Here is a 20,661-nt window from a genome sequence, read left to right on the forward strand (position 1 = left end):
CAACAGTCCTCTGATCCTCTTAATGCTTCTCACAGTTTGCAAGAATCTATCCCTTAGTAGAAACAGTAAGTCAGAACCAGGACTCCAACCATTGTTAAAGTCACTGCCTCTTCTTCAGTTTCCATGGTTACTACAGCCCAGACTGGAAGAGCTGAAGCACAGCAGAGGAAGCAGGACCTGTAAGTTGTGTTTGTTCATAATTTCCAACTGAACTTCTCAAAGTTACCAACAGTATATGCTTCCATGGCAGGGCGGGTCCTTTCAGGAAGCCTCCACTTCAGGCACGAGAGACGTCTTACTTGCATTAGTGAAACACAAAGGAACAGTCCTCACAGTTGGGATTAGATCACAGCGATATGCCCATCCTTCAATTACACACTATACTGAAGTATTTAAAACCGACACGGCTGTCAGATAACTAGTCGCCGTCATCAGGTTAACAGCCACTTACACTAGTAATTTCTGCTTTTTGCACTCCAAAACCCATTATAATGCAAACAGGTTATGGTGACATGCAAATTGTCCCATTTAAATGCATATTGTCAAGTTTTTGACCCATTTTCAGCCTGTGTCACAGTGCTTTGACTAAAGTGAGTGTACGCATCCTTAAAAACTTTACTAGATGCCACATTATCAAATCTTGCCAGACATTAAGTGTCCTTTTTCTTTTATTTGAGAAAGCACAAAATGGTTTAACAGCTTGAGACCCTCGTTGCTGTAAAGCAGCCATATTTCTATTAGGACATTAAAACAGCGCTACAAATAACCAACATCTGCCTCTTATTCATAAAAGTGAAGAATCGACATTCATGTCAGTCATCAGAATTTATTGTGAGGAAAATAGATACAGGGACTGATGAACAGGTGACAGTTCTGTGTAAGAGGTTTATTTTCTCCATATATTTTACAAATAGAAGCACAAATGTTCATTAGACTCGACAACGGTGTGTCCGAAGTACTTTGAAGAGCTATCAGCAATGGAAACGATGACGTTGGTCATTTATCTGCAAAGAAAGAAAACACAAGCATGACAGAAATGAGGGAAGAAAAAGATCAGTTTTGTCTTTCAGACCCTGTTAAAACTAATGACTAATGAGTTCAAACTACTGAGTAATAAAGGGCATCTAGTCTGTTATATATTCCTACAGCTAAAACTAGCCCAGGAGGGATCCAAACAAAGTCTATTCCACCGTGTTACCTCCTCTGTTCTGTTAAGACAAGCCTCAGTTCCTGAGTTCAGCAGAGGATGGGTGGGGGGGTAGATTAGGTCAGAGCAAAGAATTAGTCATGAAAGAATGCGACAGTGTTAAAAAAAAAAAAAAACTCTTACAGTCAAAGCCAATAATTAATCATGAGGGAGGAAAAAAAATGGTAAAAAACTGGTCTCAAAAGGTCAGAAAGAGAGCCAGATTGGGCAAGATTGACGACAGGATAGAAAACTTACAGAGCGGCGGCTCCAGAGATGATCTCAATGAGCTCCTTGGTGATGACTGCCTGTCTGGTACGGTTGAAGGTGAGGGTCAGCTTGTCAATCATCTCGGCTGAGGAGAGCAGAGAGAAATGTGTTTATGTCAAATGCAAATCCTGGCCGCAGGGACGGGGAACAACAACAACGGGGTAATAAAGCACCCAAATAAAGTTCGAGATGAGCTCCAAAAGACAAAAACTAAATCAATTCTCCACCTGTGTGCAGCTTACTCTCTAACTGAGGCAGGTTGTCACCACATCAAATGTTAGTAAAGTTTCACCTCCAAGAAGCAAAATGATATTTAAAAAAATATTGCAATTGTAAAACTACACAATAAAAGCAACAACAAAGAGAATCAAGTAAGACCGGAGCGCATCCATTAATTTTACGGTCTTTGACTCAAAAAAGGCGGCCTGAACAGCAAAAGGCTGCAAATACCTTTTAATTCTCTAAAAATTACGACAGACACTTAACACACTCTTCTAAAGACACTCCAAACCTTCAGGAACTTGGGAAACACCAAGCTGGAGTGCCAAAGTTACTTTACACCCCTCAGTCAGATCAGCTTGACCACAAGAAAGTTCAGTAAAGGAAGTAAAGATTAACATCAACCCACTTTATTCTCGTCTGAAAGTATATGCTAAATCCTGTTTTAGACCGTCTCCGGTGCCAAGTTCATGTAAGCCACATTAGATTTGTTTTCACAGCTGATGCAAAGCAGCTGGAGTCCCACATAATGCAGGGAAAAGCAGCGGCCTCATGGGTAACTTTGGTTAACAATTAACCCGAGAAAAAATAGCTAAAAATGCTCTAAATGTTTATGGTGGACGGTGCATTTTTTTGGAGGGGGATTGAGTAAAATGCTGGAAGTTGGGAGTTGAGAGGCCTAAACCCACGTCAGAATTCCCGATTGCCACTGAATGCAATCCAATAAGCATTACATGGACCCTACATATCTGTACATCCTGTCCACAGGTAGCTTCATCACTTCTACAAACACATCCTGTGTGTTAGCCAGGAAAGCCAGAATCTTACAGGCATTCTTGCTGGCGCTGTCCATAGCAGTCATCCTGGCGCTCTGCTCGGCGGTGGAGGACTCCCTGAGGGCCAGGTAGATGATGTTGACTATAGCAAACTCCTGGTAGTTCCTCAGCACATCAGCATCAATGTCATCATAGACACCCATGTTTTCTGTTGCAGAAGAAGAAGCTTTTGAACAGCAGCTCTGGCGGTGAACTTCAACACTTCATGTCTGAGTAAAACAACGGGTATTACCTGAGTTGGCAACGGTGTCTGTGGAAAACAATGGCTTCTTGTCCGTCTTGTACGAGATAACAGACCTGCATGATGACAAAAATAACTTTGATTTAAAGCATACAAGCTTTTATCACAAAGCACTAATCCAAGCAAAACCCTCACAAGTTCAAGCATCATACCTGAATCTATTAAAGATGACAGAACCCTGGTCAAACTCGTATCCAGAGTTGAGCAGCTCGGTGGCGATGATGGAGGCGTCACTGAAGCTGGGCGGCTTGCGGCCGATTTCTTTGCAGTTCAACATGATGTGGCTTCCATGAGTTCTGATGAGTTCAAAAGGACATTGTTGCAGTAAACGACTCAATGTGTTCATTTTCACTCCAATGTCTCCCCATAATTTAGACAGATGCTTCTACAACAACGCTTGACAGCAGCTGTAACAATAAAACCCAAACACTAACCACTCATGTCCTCCCATCAGTGCTATAAGGAGGCGCAATATGGGGCGCCATGTCTTTTCATACCTATGCAGGATGCCTCTCAGTTTGTCTCCCACATTTATCACCATCACCTCCTTGCCAGCGCCAGTCAGGTTGGCGATCTCACTCTTGATGGCCTTGGCTACACCGGAGTGGATGGCACCACAGAGTCCACGATCAGAGGACACGCCGACAATCAAATGCTTGGCGGCCTTGTCCTCAGGCGCCTTGATTTCGGCCTTCTCGTACAGGGCTGAGGCGAGGAAGGAAAGGAGGAAATTTTAGGCAAGTGTCGCACACATTTAATAGAATAAAACAAGTAAAATCCAACTCAATAAGAGCATACCCAGAGCACCGGTGCCATAGACACGGGCAGGCTTCAGCTGCCTCTCAGCGCGAGCATACTTGGCAGCGGCCACCATCTTCATGGATTTTGTAATCTTCTGGATGTTCTTGATGGACTTCAGCCGAATGGTGACTAGAGAGAAAGAGAATATTCACATCGCAGTTCCTACCCCGACGCTTCGCAAACATCTGCAGCCTTCAGTGCGAAAGTCCCAAGACCAAAATAACAATGACATCATTTTAGTGGAATTTATTTCAAATGAAACACCTTGAAAAATTATGTCAATGTCTGATTTTTAGAGCAAAAATTTGCAATATTCCATTGAATTTAATATCTGCAAATGATGATGCATCCAAACATTTTGACTCAAATTAGCATGTGTAATGAAGACGTGCTCAGTCACAGATTACTCAAAAGTCTTAATGCAAGGTCGAGCCGAGATGTTACATGTAAACTAAAAGAAGATGTTTCAAAGGCACAACAACTCCATCAGAAATGCATTAAAATTGTTTTGTATCTCCAGTCATGACAGCCAGCACGTGAATTCCTGCATTTGCAAACCTAATGAGCTGAATGACATTTCCCACAAGAGTATTTTTGTCTACAGTTATATAAGAGTGAGATGATAATCGGTTCTATATCATTAGGGTTTTTTTTTCCATTTCAAGTAAGCAAACAGCATTCAACAGTACTTACTGTCCTTCAAGGTAGCCATGTTCCTGACCTGCCCACTGTGAACAGAAACACTGCATGTGAGCAACTGCTGCCATTTTCAACGTGCAACAGAAGTAACGGTCTTATAGATGACACCAGCCTCTAGCTGCTGTGCTCGCAACAAAGTAGAATATTAAGCTTTTATAACAGAGATTTAGCTTCGTGCTAACGTTAGAAGTACGCTAACACCCTTTAGCCAAGAAGCTAACATCAGTGCACATAAAAAGCTTCCGACAGTTTGCTGACCCCGGCTGAGTAATAAGTGTTTAGTAGTGCAAAAGATAATATGTTCAGAAAAAGCCGTTGATAAGGTTTTGCAGTTTTGTCTCCATCCTCTCTGACAATGTCAAGCATTAGCACTTAGCCGGCTGAAGTTGTGCCTTCTCAACTAAGCTCACCGCTGTCATTCATTAGCTGCGGCCTGTACGTTAGCACGTCCTTGCATTCAAGAACTGCGTGCGTTACCGCAAGTAAAAGCTACACATTTATTTAGAACACGTGCCTTTGTGACAGTCATACACAAAAGACAAAAAATGCAAACAGTTAGAGAGGTATTTCGGAATATTATGGCTTTACCATTGTGGGGAGAACACCAACGCGCTGGTCCTGGCGAACATGGTTACTGCTATGAAGGTCAGACAAGCAGGACTGCGCAGGCGCAAAGTAAAGTCAAAATGGATGGACGCTGCATTCAGGGACTGATAGAATATTTGTTAAAATTAACCGTACAAGAAAGAGGTGAGTAAATCAGGCACACACCTGTTTCCTAAATTTGAGTTTTTTTCAGAAATGTATACAATCACAACTTTGAAACCATAAGTCACTTGTTGACACTTACCGTGGTTGACAGTGTGTTTTAAAGCTCCTTCATCCACGTTTATTGCATTTTCTCGTGTGACTCAGTGGAAAACATCCTGCAATCAAGTGACTTTTCCACATTGGCAAGCGGATGTGAACAATCTCCTTGCATTTTATATGTCACATTGTAGGATTTAAAATATTTACAAAAAGATTAGTTGAGGAATAGACAATGTCTGCCTTTACGTTTAATAGTAAAATCCCTTTTTTTGTTTGTTTTATTTAGGCGTCATTCCATTAAAGTTTTCAACAGAGCTTGGCTCGTGCTGGTCTTAAAATTCACATAAGCAAAACATTGACCTAAAACGCTTCCTGTCAAAAGGTCAGATGTGTCAAAATAAGATATTTGGTAAGAAATCCGGAGCTAACGAGTAGGTCGTAAATGCAGCACATGCTATCGCGAGTTGTAAAGCTTATTCACGAGATTATGACGACAGGCAGGCGGAAACGGTTTTACGTTGGTAGTGGTCTCATGTTCGTGTATTAACCACGAATTTTGGAAAGAAAATCAGCAACTGTTGTCTTAATTTTAGTGTTTTACCGCGTTTTGTTTGTTTGCCGTAACTGGTCGCAATGGGGAAGGCGGATTTTCTCTCCCCTAAAGCGATTAGCAACCGCATAAAATCCAAAGGTCTACAGAAATTGAGGTGGTATTGCCAGATGTGTCAAAAACAATGCCGAGACGAGGTAAGATGTCTTATTGAGGACTGTTAGAGGTTGATGGTGTTTAAATACATGTTTGCGTACCGTTTTTGTTTCTTTTGTTGACAGAATGGCTTCAAGTGTCACTGCATGTCCGAGTCCCACCAGAGGCAGCTGCTGCTGGCCTCAGAAAACCCAACAAAGTTCATGGACTACTTCTCAGAGTGAGTTTACGACGATGTTGTGTGTAGCCGTTTCATGATATATTAGAGAAACAAACACGCGTGAGTGGTACTTTAATTACAAGAACGCTTCTTTTTTCTTTTTTTTTATTACAGCGAGTTTAAAAGCGACTTTTTGGAGCTGATCAGACGACGTTTTGGTGAGAAGGGTGTTCAATTGGATGTCCTGAAACAGCTCTGGGAAAGTCTTTTTATTATTATTTTCTGATCCACAGGGACCAAGCGCGTGCACAACAACATCGTCTACAACGAGTACATCAGTCACCGAGAGCACGTCCACATGAACTCCACGCAGTGGGAGACTCTCACTGACTTCACCAAGTGGCTGGGCAGAGAGGGTAAGACTGTGGGAATGCACTCTGTTTAAGGTTGGTTGGGATCCTCATCAAGATGTCCATCGTATACGGACTCTGTAGCTCAGAGTTGCACAGGTTGCAGGTTAAGTTGTCTCTAAAGATCTTACCATTAAGTCAAAGATTGACAAAGACTGCCTCAGTCTTGCAGAAGCCGTTCAAAGGACTACAAAAATGGCTCCAGCATAACTTTCACATGTCAAAATGAGACATTGCTGCTGTAGTTTTTTTTATTTATTTAGAAAATGGAAACATTTTCCAGTTTTTGCTCAATTTCAGCTGCGGTTTTTTTCTCATTTGTTGCATCCAGTACCAGCATATACTGTTCAGCGTTAACGGTGCCTTTACAGATGTGCATTCACATCTGTAACCATCACAAATGGTGGCTCTCTAACTGTGTGCTGAATAAGCTGGATGATCCCGTCCCTCTGCGGCGTTAAAAGAGGCAGCGTCTGTGACTTCGTGTTTCAATTTCCACTTCGCCTTGGTGTTGTTAAAAGAGCTTTGGTTCAGAAAAGGTGGCGTTTCTGGTTCATTTTCATTATTAGGTGTTTACTGCTGGTGGGTTTCAGGGGCATTTTGTGAGGTTACCGGCATGTTTCAAAAAGGGAATACGGTTTCTGTTGTTTCACAGGTCGCCTTTGTTCTGTTCTCAGTTATACGCCAGTGTGGAATGATTTGCAACTCATAAGAGTCTGTTTATTGTCTTTTTACTCAACACCCCAGTATGGGAGAGAGCGGCATGCAACAGGGAGATGACTTACCCATACACTTGGTGGAGGTGTCTGCTTTACTGCTTCTCTTGTCTTTTTTTGTTTTCAAAATTTGAAAAGAAAAACTCCGTCTCTTACCATCACTTGATATGTTATTACAAACAAACACATACTGCACACGATCCACAGTCTTTTCACCCTGACACAGATTTGCTTAAAAGTCGGTTGAGCTAATAGAAATAGGAACTCTAAAGGTTTTTAAATGATTGAGCTTATGATGGAGAATGCTGTATTTTTAGCCTGTGTGGCGGATATGTTAGGGGACATTCTATGGTGTCTGAGAACAGACTGCTCACAGATGGCCCGGAGGGGCTTGCATTCACTCCTCCCTGCCATCTTCACGGGGAGAAGTCTTGATATCTCTGAATTTGTTCCCAACTTGTTAAATATGACTACCAGGTTTGTGCAAAGTCGACGAGACCCCAAAAGGCTGGTACATCCAGTACATTGACCGCGACCCGGAGACAATCCGCCGCCAGGAGGAGCAGGCGAGGAAGAAGAAGCAAGACCTGGACGACGAGGAGAGGAGCGCCAAGTTCATCGAGGAGCAGGTCCGAAGAGGCCGGGACACCAAGGAGACGGAAGTGAGCACCAGCGTCCTTTTGTTGGTTTGGCCAAAATAAATCTGAAATTTTGCAATGAAACCTTGTGCTTTTTTCTTTTTCTTTTCTGTAGGACAATCCAGTTTACACAGAGCTCAAGCGTGAGAGTGAGGAGGAAAAAGGTCAGTCTTGTTTTTCTTGTGTGACGAAAGCTTTTGCGAGACAGCTTTCTTTGCACTCGCCTTTATGTGTTTTTTCGTTTTCTCTTACAGTTGCTTTCAACCTGGGTGCCTCTTCCTGTGTAGCTGGCCCCTCTAAATCAAGGTACAGGTGTCTCTGTGCGGGTTGAATAAGTGTAACTGAGGCCTTCGGTGTCTAACTGGGCCTTTGTGTCTCCCTTTAGTTCTCTCCTGGGTGCCAGCGCTCTGAAAGCAGCAGCAGCAACATCGTCATCATCCTCGGTGAAAAGGAAAGATGCGTCCTCCGGTTCAGACTCCAGACGCGAGAAGAAGAAGAAGTCGGCTCTGGAGGAGATCATTGAGGTTGCGATTGCGTGTATTTGTGTTTGGTCGACTGCGGTTGCTGGCAAGCGTTCTGATCCGTCCTGTGATGGCTTTTTGTTCAGATGGAGGAGAAGAAGAAGAAGAAGCAGCAGTCTGTCAGAACTGACTACTGGCTGCAGCCCAACATTGTAGTCAAAGTTGTCACCAAGAGGCTGGGAGAGAAGTACCACAAGAAGAAGGCTGTTATCATGGTAACGCTGTTGTAATTGGTTTTAATTGATAATATAGGAAGAAGATCTTTGTTGTTAATAACTGTGGATCACTTCTGGCTGTAGGAGACGCGAGACAGATATGCGGCGGTGGTGAAAATGATCGACTCCGGAGACAAACTGAAACTGGACCAGAATCACTTGGAAACCGTCATACCTGCACCAGGTACGCCGCCTTTTGGAACCCAAAGGAACTTTCTGAAGGTCGTTTGGATATAGTTGGCGTCAATCTTGTTGTGAAACCTCCTGCAGGCAAACGGGTTTTGATCCTGAACGGTCCCTACAGAGACGCCGAGGCCGTGCTGGAGGGGATTGATGAGAAAAACTTCAGCGCCACGCTCGCACTCGACTCTGTAAGTATTTCCGCTGTTCTTTCATCGCCTTAACCCAGTGACGCCTGTCGAAAAATCTCTTACTTCATGCGTCACTGTCGGAGCGTGGTTCTGCGTTGGCTGTGGATTGCTGCCACCAGGGGGCAGGCTTAAAAATAACTAACAATCTGAGCTACATCTGCTTGTATTAATGTTATTGTTGGCCAAGCAGCTTCAGCCTTGGTTCTGTGTAACTCTGAATGAATCGGGGTATAAAGTACGCATAGCTTCATCTCTGAGGCTTTGTTGCAGCCGTGCTTTAAGTTGATTTTTCTTTTTTCGTCCGCAGGGTCATCACAAAGGGAAGAGAGTGGACGTCGCCTACGAGGACTTCTCGAAACTGGCTTAACCGAGCAACCATTCTGTCTAAGCCTCAGGCAGTCTTAGGGCTGAGGGACTCTACTGTGTCAGAGTTAATTTCCAGATGTTCACCTGTACATATATGCATCCCACAACTCACCTGCTTGAGAAATCAGGGAAACTTAGAGCAATGTCTTTTTTTCTTTTTTTTTTTTTATTTAGTCTTTTTTGACAATATTCAGGTTGATCCTAACATTGCAAATGTAAAGTTTGTCCAAATAAATCTCTTTTGTGGAAAATGCAGTTGTTTTTTTTTTTTTTTGTTGTGACATCAGTTACACACAAAGTTACACGTTGTCATCTTCTGCTTTCATCTACTTTTACTACTTGTTATTTTCCTCGTTACATTGCTGAATAGCAGCACAGGTAGTTGAATGTGGATGAGGCTGCTTAGAGCATCTGGGGGAAGCTGGTCAGGTCTGGCACAATGTAGTTGGTGTAATGGCCGTCGATGAAGCCCTTCCCGCTGTTATGAATGAACCAGCAGTAGACGTTGGAGCCCCGCTTCTTGTCCTGTCTGTAGTCCTTCTGCCAGCCTCTGACGCACATACAAACACGAGAATTGAGGATTCTGACCAAAACTTTTAAAGGTTTTTCAGTTTGCTCTTTATGTGCGTGATGAAGTACCTCGTGACGAGCAGCTTATTGCCCTTCACCTCCATGGTGGCCTCCTTCTTCAGGGGATCGGCTCCTTCGTGGATGTCGTACACGCTCACCTCAGGCTCTCTGTTAAACTGGCCTGTCGGATCACATTTATTTGTTGAATTACGCTTAGACGATGGCTGAAATAACACAATCTGGGACTACATTAATATACTGGATTTATCTGATTTGTACAGATTTTCAGATCTGATTCAGAAGCTTTTCCAACCCTATGGCTAGAAAACATGCTTTCTTAACTCTTTCACATGAGGGGGAGTTACTCTCCCCAACAGAGGATGCTTCTCATTTTCTAATATGAGTATTAATCTCATCTGATAGTTATAATTGTGCTAATTGTTTATGATTTTTCCCTACGCTGATCACATATTATAGCTTGAACATCTACTGTCTTAACTGATGAGCTCGGCATTTTTAGAGTATTTTGTAGAGTACTACTGTGAAGTTTGTGTTGTCGCTGTATTTTGCAGGCTTACCTATAAGTCCGTGTACCAATGGCGAATAATAGTTTTCAGTGGGAATGTAAACCCCCAAGAAGTCAACATTGAAGGGATGTTTCTTCCAGACGCGGTGAAGCAGCACCATCACCTGGATATTATCATTTATTGTGATGGTGGCAACAGAGTTCTTCCGAATTGAAATCCTCACCCTAAAACAGAAACACAGCGATGTCATGCCAAAGTGTTGCAAAGGCAGCAAAGCGGACAGTGTGACGAACGGTGCTTAGGTTACCCATCCTGTGTGATTTCAGCTGTGGCCCCCCAGGTGAAGGAGTGGTTGTTTCTGCCATCAGTCACCCTGATGTAGTCAGTGCCGACTGTCACACTGACTCCATCTGGCTGATAGTAGACTGAGATGATGCCAAAGTAGGTCCTGAGTTTGCTCTTGTGCACCTGTTTGGAGCCGATTAACTGACCGTTCACAACAACACCTTTCGGGACAGGGCAGAGGGTTAAAGAAGAAGAAAGATTACGTCATGCTATATTTTAAAGTTGAATCAGCATCAAACTACACTTGTTAGATATTAGTTACGGTCATGTTTACCACTGTGGAGCATCTCCCCTTCTTTTAACAACAGTAAATGTGTGGGAACTCAACAGTCCCGTATCTTCTTTGTTGTATTTTGCATTTTGTGATGCTCAAAATGTTTTCAGGTGGTGAAAGTTGGTCTGGTTTGCAAGCAGGTCAGTCCTGTACCAGGACTCTTCTACTATGAAGCCTGTGCTGTTGTAATAGATGCAGCATGAGGTTTAGCAATGTCTTGCTGAAGGATGCAACGTCTTCCCTTGTCTGGACTGGAGCATGTGTTGCTTTAAAACCTGTATATACCTTACAGCATTGATGGCAAGTAGCCAGATCCACAGGCACTAACATCATCAGAGATGCAGGCTTTTTAACTGAGCGCCACCAACAAGCTGAATGGCCCCATTCTTCTTTAGAATGGAGGACGCAGCGTGCATGATGGCTACACAGAGCCCAGTAACTAAATACAGTAACAGTAATTAAATACTTCTTGCCAATAAATGGACTTGTCTGCAGTTTAGACCTGTCACCACGAAAATGTTTGGAGTCATATTAAATGAAAAACCCAAAAGTGTTGTTAAAAGAAGAGGTGACGCAGCACAGCAGAAGAAGAAATGCTCTTGTTCCAACTCTTTTGAAACAGATAGCTGGCATGAAATTCAAAATGAGTACATATTTAAGAAAAGAACACTAGTTTCCCAGATTTGGTGTTTGTTCTCTGTCATTTAAACCTAATTTAAGGGATTTGAAAACCACTTCATGCTGGTTGTATCTACATTTCACAGTGTCCCACCCTTTCTAAGCAACAGGCCTGTAATGCATGTGCATACCGGCCCGGCCCTAGTTCCTCCTCTAAGCCCCAGCTCTTGGTTTTTGCAGGAATAAGGCGGCATTTTTCTTTGGGCAACCAACAAATGGTCATCAAGCCAACCCAATTGTCCCCTAGCACCTCAGATGAAAGGCTGGATGACCACTTTTCCTTAATCCTAAAAGAAAAGTGAACCTTATTTCTATAAAGGTAAAACAGTAAGGTCAAAGGGCCAGTTGGGCCTGGGCCAATGATCTTCTCCGTGAAGATATTTAACCATCTTCTTAAAAACACTGAAAAATAAAAGTAGCATTCATAACCTAAACTGATTTGACTTTAGGTTTGCAGACACTGATTTAAGATGTGAAACTTAAAATGTGCAGCACTGAAGAAAAAGCTGGGCGAAACACACCAGAAGACGCGGTAAGAGACTTTTTTTTAACTATTTCTAGTAGGTGTGGCACCTGTTCCGTTATCTGACATCAAGTTGAGAATGTGACCAGGTTTGGAGTCGATGTTGAAGCAGACGTCCACGTTGCTCCCAGGCAGGCGGATGATGAAGTGAGGGTCGTTGTCAACTGAATGAGAAACACCGAGTTGGTTACATATTGAGCACCATTTGCACACAGCATCGCACCTAGAAGAGTGCCCGTGATGCTATGAAAGTGTATGTGTGGTTTACCTAAATGAACCTTATCAGACACAGAAAACTCCAATGGGCCCTTCAAGATGGAGCGTGGGGGGGACGGAGTAGTTACGTGGACCCATGGAGGAGGCTCGTAGACAATCGTTGATGGTGAAGGGCCAGTAAATGACGCTCCTCCACTCATTCCTATTCCTACATGTTAGCAAGTATAAAACATGCCATGTATTTTCTTTTCAAAAGTCTCCTTTTTTAGTTTTATAAGTAGTATTTCATGTTGAGCATTCTTTCCTTTACCGTACAGTGCCCATTTTGTAAAATGTAACATAATCGTGCTGCTTTTGGTCAGGCACCTGAGCAGCATCCTTGTTTGGGATCCTTCGGGGAATCAGCCAGCAGCCTCTCCGTGGCGTCATCGCTCTCCACTAGTAGAGCAGTGAGCGGAGTGACAAACTGATGCTCCAAAGACAGAGTCATAATCCGCTGCGTGATCTTCCTCTTTTTGGCAGCCGTTGGAGCCAGAGATCTACGAGGAAGGGTGCCACACTACGGCTGTCAAACACTGACAACACCACGAACTGACTCAAATTTAATCATCAGGAAATGATCAAATTTAAAAAAGGACTGTTACCACATTGCTATGCCAGATACAAGTGTACAGGCCATGTATAATGTAATAAACATAATGGATTTATCACCCATGCTCTCCTGCGTCTCACCTTTCGCTGATCAGCTGTTTGATTGTAAGGTAAGCCCACATCTGTTTGGCAAAGCCAGTAAACGAGTGCTGCTGTTTGGCCAGCTCAGCGTCCAGCTCTGTCATGTCCGTCTCTGTCTCCAAGGTGATGTCCAGACGGGCCTGCAGGACGAAATTTTCTGTCACTTTCTTTCGCTCTGGCCTTGGTTGAAAGAGGAAAAATCTAGTGTGCGTTGACGTGTTTGGATTGGGTTCATTTCATCGTGAAGTTGACATTAAGAGCAACTGGGACTGCACTGGTCGGTATAGTGGGGGCAAAAAATGAGAAAAAGCAGTTCTGGTGGAACTGTTCGGCAAAAATGCGGACAGACAGAAATTTCTGTAAATACTTTTTACATGGGCTTGTAGATACATTGTGTAACTGCACTGAACAGATCAGTGTGTGGATGCAAAACAATATTCTCCAGCTAAACTTAGACAAAACTGAAATAATTGTCTGTGGCCCACAGAAACAAAGAGAAAGTGTTATCAGTCACCTTAAGACTCTCTCTCTAAAACCTAATAATCAAATTAGAAATCTAGGGATAATATTGGACCTGAACTTTAACAGCCACATTAAATTAATAACATCAGCAGCTTTTTACCATCTAAAAAACATTGCCAGAATCATAGGAACAGTGTCTAAACCAGACTTATAAAGACTAATTCATGTGTTTGTCTCCAGCAGGTTAAACTACTGTAACGGCTCTAAACGGGCTGTAAGACAGCTGCAGTACATCCAGAATGCTCGAGTCCTGACTAGAACCAGGAAATACGACCATATTAGTCCAGTGCTCAGGACTCTGCACTGGCTTCCTGTCACTCAGAGAATAAAATAGCCTTAAATAGATTTTAAAAAAGCTCTGCTCGTGTACTAGTCTCTTCAAGGTCTAGCGCCAAGGTACATCTCTGACATGTTAGAGCCATATGAACCAACTCGGACTCTGCGTTGCCTTTTTATCTGTAATTTTTTACAAGCATTCACCAAATGATCAAGGCAGGCCTGCCTCACTGTTCGATGATGTTTAAAATTTCTACACACAGGTTTTAAGCTTTTTAAACACTGATACAAAAAAAGGGGCAAGGGCAGGGAAATGACATCTGGAGAATCAGGCCATGTGGTTTGTAAGCATTTAAAATGAAAATTACATTTCAATTTGAACAATTATTGGATACTTTAAGAGGTTAAACTAACATTAATAACCCTGACTGACACACGGGAAAATAACCCCTGTGTAAGAGACAGTTGGGGATTAAAATAGCGAATGGGTCTCACAGAGAAAGTGCTCGCAACTTGTTGGAGTGTGTGTGTTAGACTGTGTGTGTTGACTGTGTGTGTTAGACTGTGTGTGTTAGACTCACAGCCGATGCAGTGGTGAAGCTGGTCAGCGTGTCGCTCACTGACGGCAGCACTCTTCCGGCCACCACCAGCTCTGAGCCTTCAAAGTACTTATCAAAGCGGTTTTGGGTGACATCTGTGACCGAGGCCTCCGGGAACTGGACAGTGACCCTCGTCAACAGGGGAGAGGAAACCTGACTGTAAAATGCCTGCAAAGAAAGAAAGAAAGAAAGTTGAGGTTGTACTGAGAGACGGGTCAGAATTTATGACACCTTAATTCATTTTATATCATCGCCTCCAGGAGTTCCCACCTCATATTATTAGTTTTGCTCTTGGTTCTTCTAGTGAAAGATGAGTCTTTATGGCGGACAAAGAAAAGTATAAACCAGCAACTCTCAATATATTCAGTCAAGAGAATTTTTACACCATGTTTTATAGAATCTATTTTGTGATATTTTGCTATTCATCTCTGTTTCTTTTTCTTGATATTAGGACATTTCCATATTCCACTCTAAACTGAGTAGATATCTTCAGTAGTTTCTTATGAAGTAGCAGTTTTTTTAAGCTTGCAAAGAATCACTTCGCTGTGGATTTTCACTGATCTCACCTGCCCTCAATAAAAACAGCTGTAAGGTGATAAATGCTTCTCGTGGCTCTTATATTTGTATTTTTACCAGAAAAAAAAAGGAGCAAAACTTTGAGATGGGGAAAACTTCGGGCGAATTGACACAAAATTTGAACTGATGGATTTGGAGGAATTCGGCTTAAGCTACAAGACCGATTTCTCTATTTTGATAAGGTAAATTGTTTAAAATAGTAAATAAGCTTTGACTGCCAATGACCACCCCACCAAGTCAAACCAAACTTTAAATTCAAAATTCAAATACAGAAAATGCCATGGCTATAAATCATTGCATATGAAACAGTTCCTTCATAAGGGGATATTTCAGACTTTTTGATTGAAAGGGAATGAGAGAAGAAGCTGAAAGATGTCAGACTGGAAGGTTTTCCCTGCAGTTGTTGTACCCGCAGCTGCTCTGCAGCGTCGTGGTTGGCATAGATCCTCTGAGCCATGCCTCTGTTCTCCATTGCGATACGCTCCAGGAAGTCATAGTCCACGTCAAAGCCGATGCCCAGCGAGAAGAGAGAAAACTCTTCTCTCATCACTCGCTTCACGTTCTTCTGGATGGTGCTGAGCTTGATCTCTCCTGCAGAGAGAGTTGGTGATGGATCAGCTGAATTCATTTGAACATATTTATTGACATTAAAGACTGGGGACCAAAATGTGTCTGCCTCTCCAGTGGACCTGAATCAGTCTTACCAACAGTGGGGTCTCCATCAGACACCAGAATGATCATGGAAACGGAGCGAGGGTCGATGAGCCCCTGATTGGCCGCCCTCACCAACATCTGTACCGCTCTCATCAGTGCTTCGTTGATGTTGGTGCCTGGATGTCAGTAAAATTGTTGTCACTCAGTTTATAATGACAGCTCTATTTGCTTATGGGGGAATACTCTGTCATACCGCCACTGGGTTTGATGCTCTGGATGTATTTCTTTGCATCTGCAATCTGAATAGAACTGGCGGGGACCAGCTCCTCACTCCAGCAGCGCACGTTGTGATTGAAGTCGATGATGCTGAAGTGATCATCAATGGTCAGGTCATCCACTATAGCCTTCATGGCCTCCACTGTCTGTAAGAGAAGAATGTAATTAAGTGCATTCTGGAAAATGACCGCACGGTGGCAGTGTTTTAGAAAAGGTGGATAAGTTAGAAGTCAGGAGAATGAGGATTATCGACGAGGACAAACTCCATTCAAATGTAAACAGCTGTCACTCACTTGCTTCATCTTGACCCCCCACATGGACCCGCTGACATCAATGACGAACACAATGTTTTTAGGAAGAGGGGAGAGTTTGGAAGGCGCGAAGAAGTGAACAAAGTGACCGTCGGAGACCTGGGGAAAACATTGGAAGCTTATGTAGCAGTCGCATCGGAAGAATTTCCATTGATATTCAAAAAGATTTTGACGGGATACTGAATGAATGTGTGTGTGATACCTGCAGTTCTCCAGCATTGCTGTCTCTGGTCACATCATATTTGACAGTAAAGACGCCATCTATAGCGCTGCCTGTGCAGTTGTCACACTTTTTCTGCTGCTGTAAGCTTGGCTTGAAAACTATATGAGACTGAGGGTAAGGAAAAAGGAAAAAACTTCAGCATAAAATGCAATAAATCAAGATTATAAAATTAGTCTTTGAATAAAGATAACACTTCTTTTAAACCTCCTCAAAGTATTATCTATTAGAAACAGCTTAGAATATCAACACTAGTCTATGTGTTGTGACAATATCAAAAGATTAAAGACAAAAATGTTTGTGAACAGCAACCCGAAAAATACTTTCTTATAGTTACAGATGCAAAAAATCAGTTCCTACACGAATATAAACCATGTTGACACACCCATGGCATAAAATAAGCCAGATTGTGTCCATTTATTTTTCTTGTGAATCGTTCCAAATCCTTGTTTGAAATGTAGCTTCTTTGAGGATAAACTAAAAGAGAGACGTTTGTGAAGGTTGGTGCTGTTTGAGGTCAGAACAGCACCCAACATTTTAAGAGCTTCAGGCTGAATTGGAGTAATCTGGAGCGGTGGTTTCCACCTGCACTATACACTGCACCTTCTGAAGTAATGTTCTGTGAACAGAAAAATGTTGAAAGTGGAGCTCTTTGAGAATGTGGTGCCTCACTTTTGTTTTAGGCAACAAAATAAAGCACATGAAGAAGAAAAAACTGCTCCAATTGTAAAACATGGCTGTGTTACGATCATGCTGTGGGCCCGCTTTGCTGGTCCTGATGGTAAAGACACCGAATAATGAGATCAGAAGATTCCAAAGGCATTTTAGAGCTAAATGAGTAAGCTGGTGTGAGAAGACCAAGTTTGAGGCTATCGTCTTGGTTTCCTTCAGCCAAGCAAGAACCCCAAAGCACATGTCCGACAGCACAAAAGAAGGGTTGAAAAGGAAAAAAGGTGGAAGTGGGGCAGACACAAACAGAAAATGCCTCAAGATGACCTTCAGAAGCTAATTTTTGGGGTTGCTGTTGGAAAGAAAGCAAGCCTGCCCTGCTTTGGCTTTGATTGGCCCACAGTGTGCATGTTTTTGAATTAGCCATATAATCAAAAACTGTATGACATGTTCTCTACCACAGATTTGATTCATTCTGCTGCCTTGCTGGAATTACCGCATCTGTCAGTGTTACCTTGTCTTTGGTAGTTGTTACTTGAATCAGCTCAGCAAACTGCTCTCCAAGTGTGTTTGGTGTTTCCACCATGGAAATTCCCTTTGGCTCAAAGATGTACACATCCACCTAAAAAAGACTGCGGATTAGGGGCATTGCTAGAGGACAAGCAGGCACCTCAGCAAGTATCAACCATGATATTGTCACCTGGAACTGTGGCACCAGCCTTCCAGGCTGCAGGAACAGCGTATGCTCATAGGAGCCCAGTCTCCTCAGCATCATCTCCTGGTAGTGGAGCTCAAACTCAATGTTACTCCCAGGAGGAACGTGGACCTCTGTTTTAAAGGTCTCCAAGTCCTGTGAATTAGTCCTGTGAGGCAGAAACAAATTTCATTTGTATATATTTGTTAAGCTGTGTAAAGGAGATCAATCCTTGAGGCTGATCCAGCACCTGACGATGCCCGCTGCCTTGTTTTTGGCTCTGGCCTGGGCATACAGGTTCCTGGCTACCGTCTTCTCCTTCACTGAGCCCACAAATGTGATGCCGTTCACATTCCTGCCGCAGAAAAAGAGGAAATTAGAATTATATCGACTCCGCTTACCAGAAAGTTGTGACTGTATGAATCTTGGCTCACATGGTGAAGTTGGAAATGAAAGCCCGTTTGGGGACCTGAACGTTGAAGGCGATGCTTTGAGCTTTGGATCCTGAGTTAACCACCGAGCTCCGGACAGTTGTGTGAGCAAACCTCGAGGTGATGCGGCTCTCCACCTTGTAGCTCTTGACGGTGATGTCATCCCCGCGGATGGCCTGTGCAGACAAGGAAGGATGATGCAAGAGAAGTGATTTTAAGAGGCTGAGAATCTGCATGCAGTGTCTTCACTGGCCGACTTTGTTGTATTTGGGAAATATAAATAAAATCTGGAATTTGATGCAGCAATACACTCAGGCAAAAAAGGGACAGAAAAGTTCTAGAAGATCCTACAATCAGAAGATGAACTCTTGACACGCAAGAGTGTCAGGATTGGGTATGAAAGGAGTTTATATACCTTCAGGGTCCATAACATGGATGCTTCATTTGCGTGAAGGTACTCAATGACTCTATCCCGACGTTTTTGAGTCACTTGCTGCATCAAATTTGCAAATTTGTTTAGATTTTCGAAACACTGACCAGATATTAAGCTGGTCAGTGACAGGTTTTCTGGAAATGAGGTGTGTACATACAATTTTAGTCATGGTTAATGAGTTAGGTTTAGCTTGTTCACAGCCTTTAGAGTCATTTGGACCTGATTTCCTGAGTCATGACTCAACATGTACACGAACTATGTTCAGTTGAAGTTTTCCGCAGAATCCACCGCTTACTCAGTAAAAAAAAAAAAAAAAAAAAAAAAAAAAAAAAGCACAACTGAAATAATGGCCTTTGTTTTACATACGGGCAGAAAAAAGCGAAAACCTCAACACAGCAAGCTGATTTCCAAATTAGAGAGAGATGAAGAAAAAAAGGGAAGCAAAGCAGGATCTGCTGTCAGTCAAGTCAATAACCGGTCAGTCACGAGCATCTCTTCAAACAGCAGTGTATTGATTATGAGATAAGTTCAACTCTGTCACAGTGAAGAGGGCTTCAACAACAAGCGGACGGTCGTACCTCAAAGTCTTCCTGCTCTTCGCTGGTCAGAATCGCTCTCTAGAAAACACGCACAGACACGCCAAAGTCATCAGCCTCAAACTGTTCTCATAAACCTTCTGAATGGAGCTTATGTATGAAAAAATATGATGAGAGATGATTTCAAACTGCAATCAGGATGACAGCGGTGCTATTTGTTGACGATCAGACACATGAAATAAACCTCAGACTCACCTTGTGCCTCTCTCGATGGTCCCGTACGTGTGACTGATGGAAGAAAGAAATTTATTATGAACCTTCCATGACTTTTGATGGGATTTGCACTTCATGGATAAACTTAAGCGCTAAAAACCACAAAAAGATGTTGAAGATCATCTTTATTCATAAAGTTTCATAAACTTAAACTTAAACTTTCATAAATTTTTTAGACAAGTCAGAGTTTTTCATTATGCACAATTTACAAAACAGCATTTCTCTCTGAATTTCTCTCAATTTTAGCTCATTTCAGTTTCCACGATAGTCAATAAAACCCCAAAATACAAAAACATGAAGTTATGAAGTCTTCAAAAGAACTAATGACACTATAAGATCCCAAATCAATAAACATCTGGACATTAATCAATGTATTGGCTCTCTTGCAAGCCATAAAGGAGAACTGATCTTATTCTAACTTTACACTATTCACATAAATTTGCTTTTTCTTTAGATTTGACCTTTTTAAAAAAACAATTTTTTTTAAAAACTCAAACTCACCACCTCGTCCTCCCATTCTCCGTCTATCACAAACTCAAAGCAGAGGCCCTGATGGAGGATCAAGAGCCCCTGAAGCAACAACAGTAGACGCCTCATGTTTCCAGGCCTGTGGATTCACACACTCATGTTCTCACACACACATTAGAAAAAAAAAGAACTGACAGTGAGATTGTCTATCAGCAGGGAGACCTGTGGAAGCACAGCTGAGCTGAAAACCGAAGGTTAAAATCCACTGAACTGATCGACTCGAGGCCCCAGTCAATATTTGTTATGTTTCATGTAACCCCGAAAGGAGGAGGAAACTTTGAAACTTGACCTGCATCGTGGGCAGGATAAATAGAACAGATTAGAGTCATTGAGGATCCAACAGAGGGTTCACTCAGTGCTACAGATGGGATGTAGAGCTAAACATTGTGGCGAACGAGAGGCCAAACATCCCACTGGTATCTGTCCGATTTGAAAAGTTGCAGCTTCACGAAATGTCCTCCCTGGTTCTGTATCTTTACAAAAACAATAAGGGCCTGATGAGGCCTGACACAAATCTGCATTTTTATGAACAGATGCTGTAATGCTGCACTTTGTCCACAAGGTGGCACCAAAGCTGAGCTCTCTCGTTATGATACCAAAAAGTGAATTTGTATTAACCTGATTTTGACGATG

At 42.6% G+C, this 20,661-nt stretch overlaps 3 protein-coding genes across 5 annotated transcripts; 1 reads left to right on the forward strand and 2 right to left on the reverse strand.

Annotated features, from left to right (window-relative positions):
* Positions 1-812: 812 nt before the first annotated feature.
* On the reverse strand, positions 813-4,938 carry atp5f1c (ATP synthase F1 subunit gamma). Of its 2 annotated transcripts, XM_072377477.1 has the most exons (9): positions 4,841-4,938; positions 4,247-4,281; positions 3,551-3,682; positions 3,250-3,457; positions 2,905-3,048; positions 2,744-2,808; positions 2,504-2,659; positions 1,445-1,541; positions 813-1,004 (listed from the first exon to the last, which is right to left on the reverse strand). In XM_072377477.1, the coding sequence occupies exons 1-9, from the start codon at positions 4,879-4,881 to the stop codon at positions 1,001-1,003; spliced, it is 882 nt and encodes a 293-aa protein (XP_072233578.1). In that variant the 5' UTR covers positions 4,882-4,938; the 3' UTR covers positions 813-1,000. The 2 variants fall into 2 exon arrangements, with proteins under 2 accessions (XP_072233578.1, XP_072233579.1); XM_072377478.1 differs by lacking the exon at positions 813-1,004 and having other exon boundaries at positions 1,441-1,541.
* A 603-nt stretch (positions 4,939-5,541) lies between these two features.
* Positions 5,542-9,644, forward strand: kin (Kin17 DNA and RNA binding protein). Its single transcript, XM_072377440.1, has 12 exons — positions 5,542-5,809; positions 5,894-5,988; positions 6,103-6,146; positions 6,222-6,344; positions 7,532-7,716; positions 7,808-7,856; positions 7,947-7,998; positions 8,078-8,216; positions 8,300-8,428; positions 8,513-8,612; positions 8,699-8,799; positions 9,107-9,644. The coding sequence occupies exons 1-12, from the start codon at positions 5,696-5,698 to the stop codon at positions 9,164-9,166; spliced, it is 1,191 nt and encodes a 396-aa protein (XP_072233541.1). The 5' UTR covers positions 5,542-5,695; the 3' UTR covers positions 9,167-9,644.
* Positions 9,396-20,229, reverse strand: itih2 (inter-alpha-trypsin inhibitor heavy chain 2). Of its 2 annotated transcripts, none has more exons than XM_072377438.1 (21): positions 20,002-20,229; positions 19,483-19,515; positions 19,270-19,308; positions 18,262-18,434; positions 18,078-18,182; positions 17,834-17,996; positions 17,648-17,755; positions 16,447-16,575; positions 16,227-16,343; positions 15,911-16,079; positions 15,708-15,833; positions 15,413-15,594; positions 14,410-14,595; positions 13,031-13,170; positions 12,665-12,837; positions 12,351-12,506; positions 12,133-12,246; positions 10,570-10,768; positions 10,314-10,486; positions 9,805-9,916; positions 9,396-9,715 (listed from the first exon to the last, which is right to left on the reverse strand). In XM_072377438.1, the coding sequence occupies exons 1-21, from the start codon at positions 20,095-20,097 to the stop codon at positions 9,568-9,570; spliced, it is 2,841 nt and encodes a 946-aa protein (XP_072233539.1). In that variant the 5' UTR covers positions 20,098-20,229; the 3' UTR covers positions 9,396-9,567. The 2 variants fall into 2 exon arrangements, with proteins under 2 accessions (XP_072233539.1, XP_072233540.1); XM_072377439.1 differs by having other exon boundaries at positions 12,351-12,500; positions 20,002-20,228.
* Positions 20,230-20,661: the final 432 nt, after the last annotated feature.

Source organism: Leuresthes tenuis, unplaced genomic scaffold (assembly GCF_036924035.1).
Source record: "Leuresthes tenuis unplaced genomic scaffold, fLeuTen1.0.hap1 SCAF_23, whole genome shotgun sequence".
In the NCBI taxonomy this organism is placed as follows: Eukaryota; Metazoa; Chordata; class Actinopteri; order Atheriniformes; family Atherinopsidae; genus Leuresthes; species Leuresthes tenuis.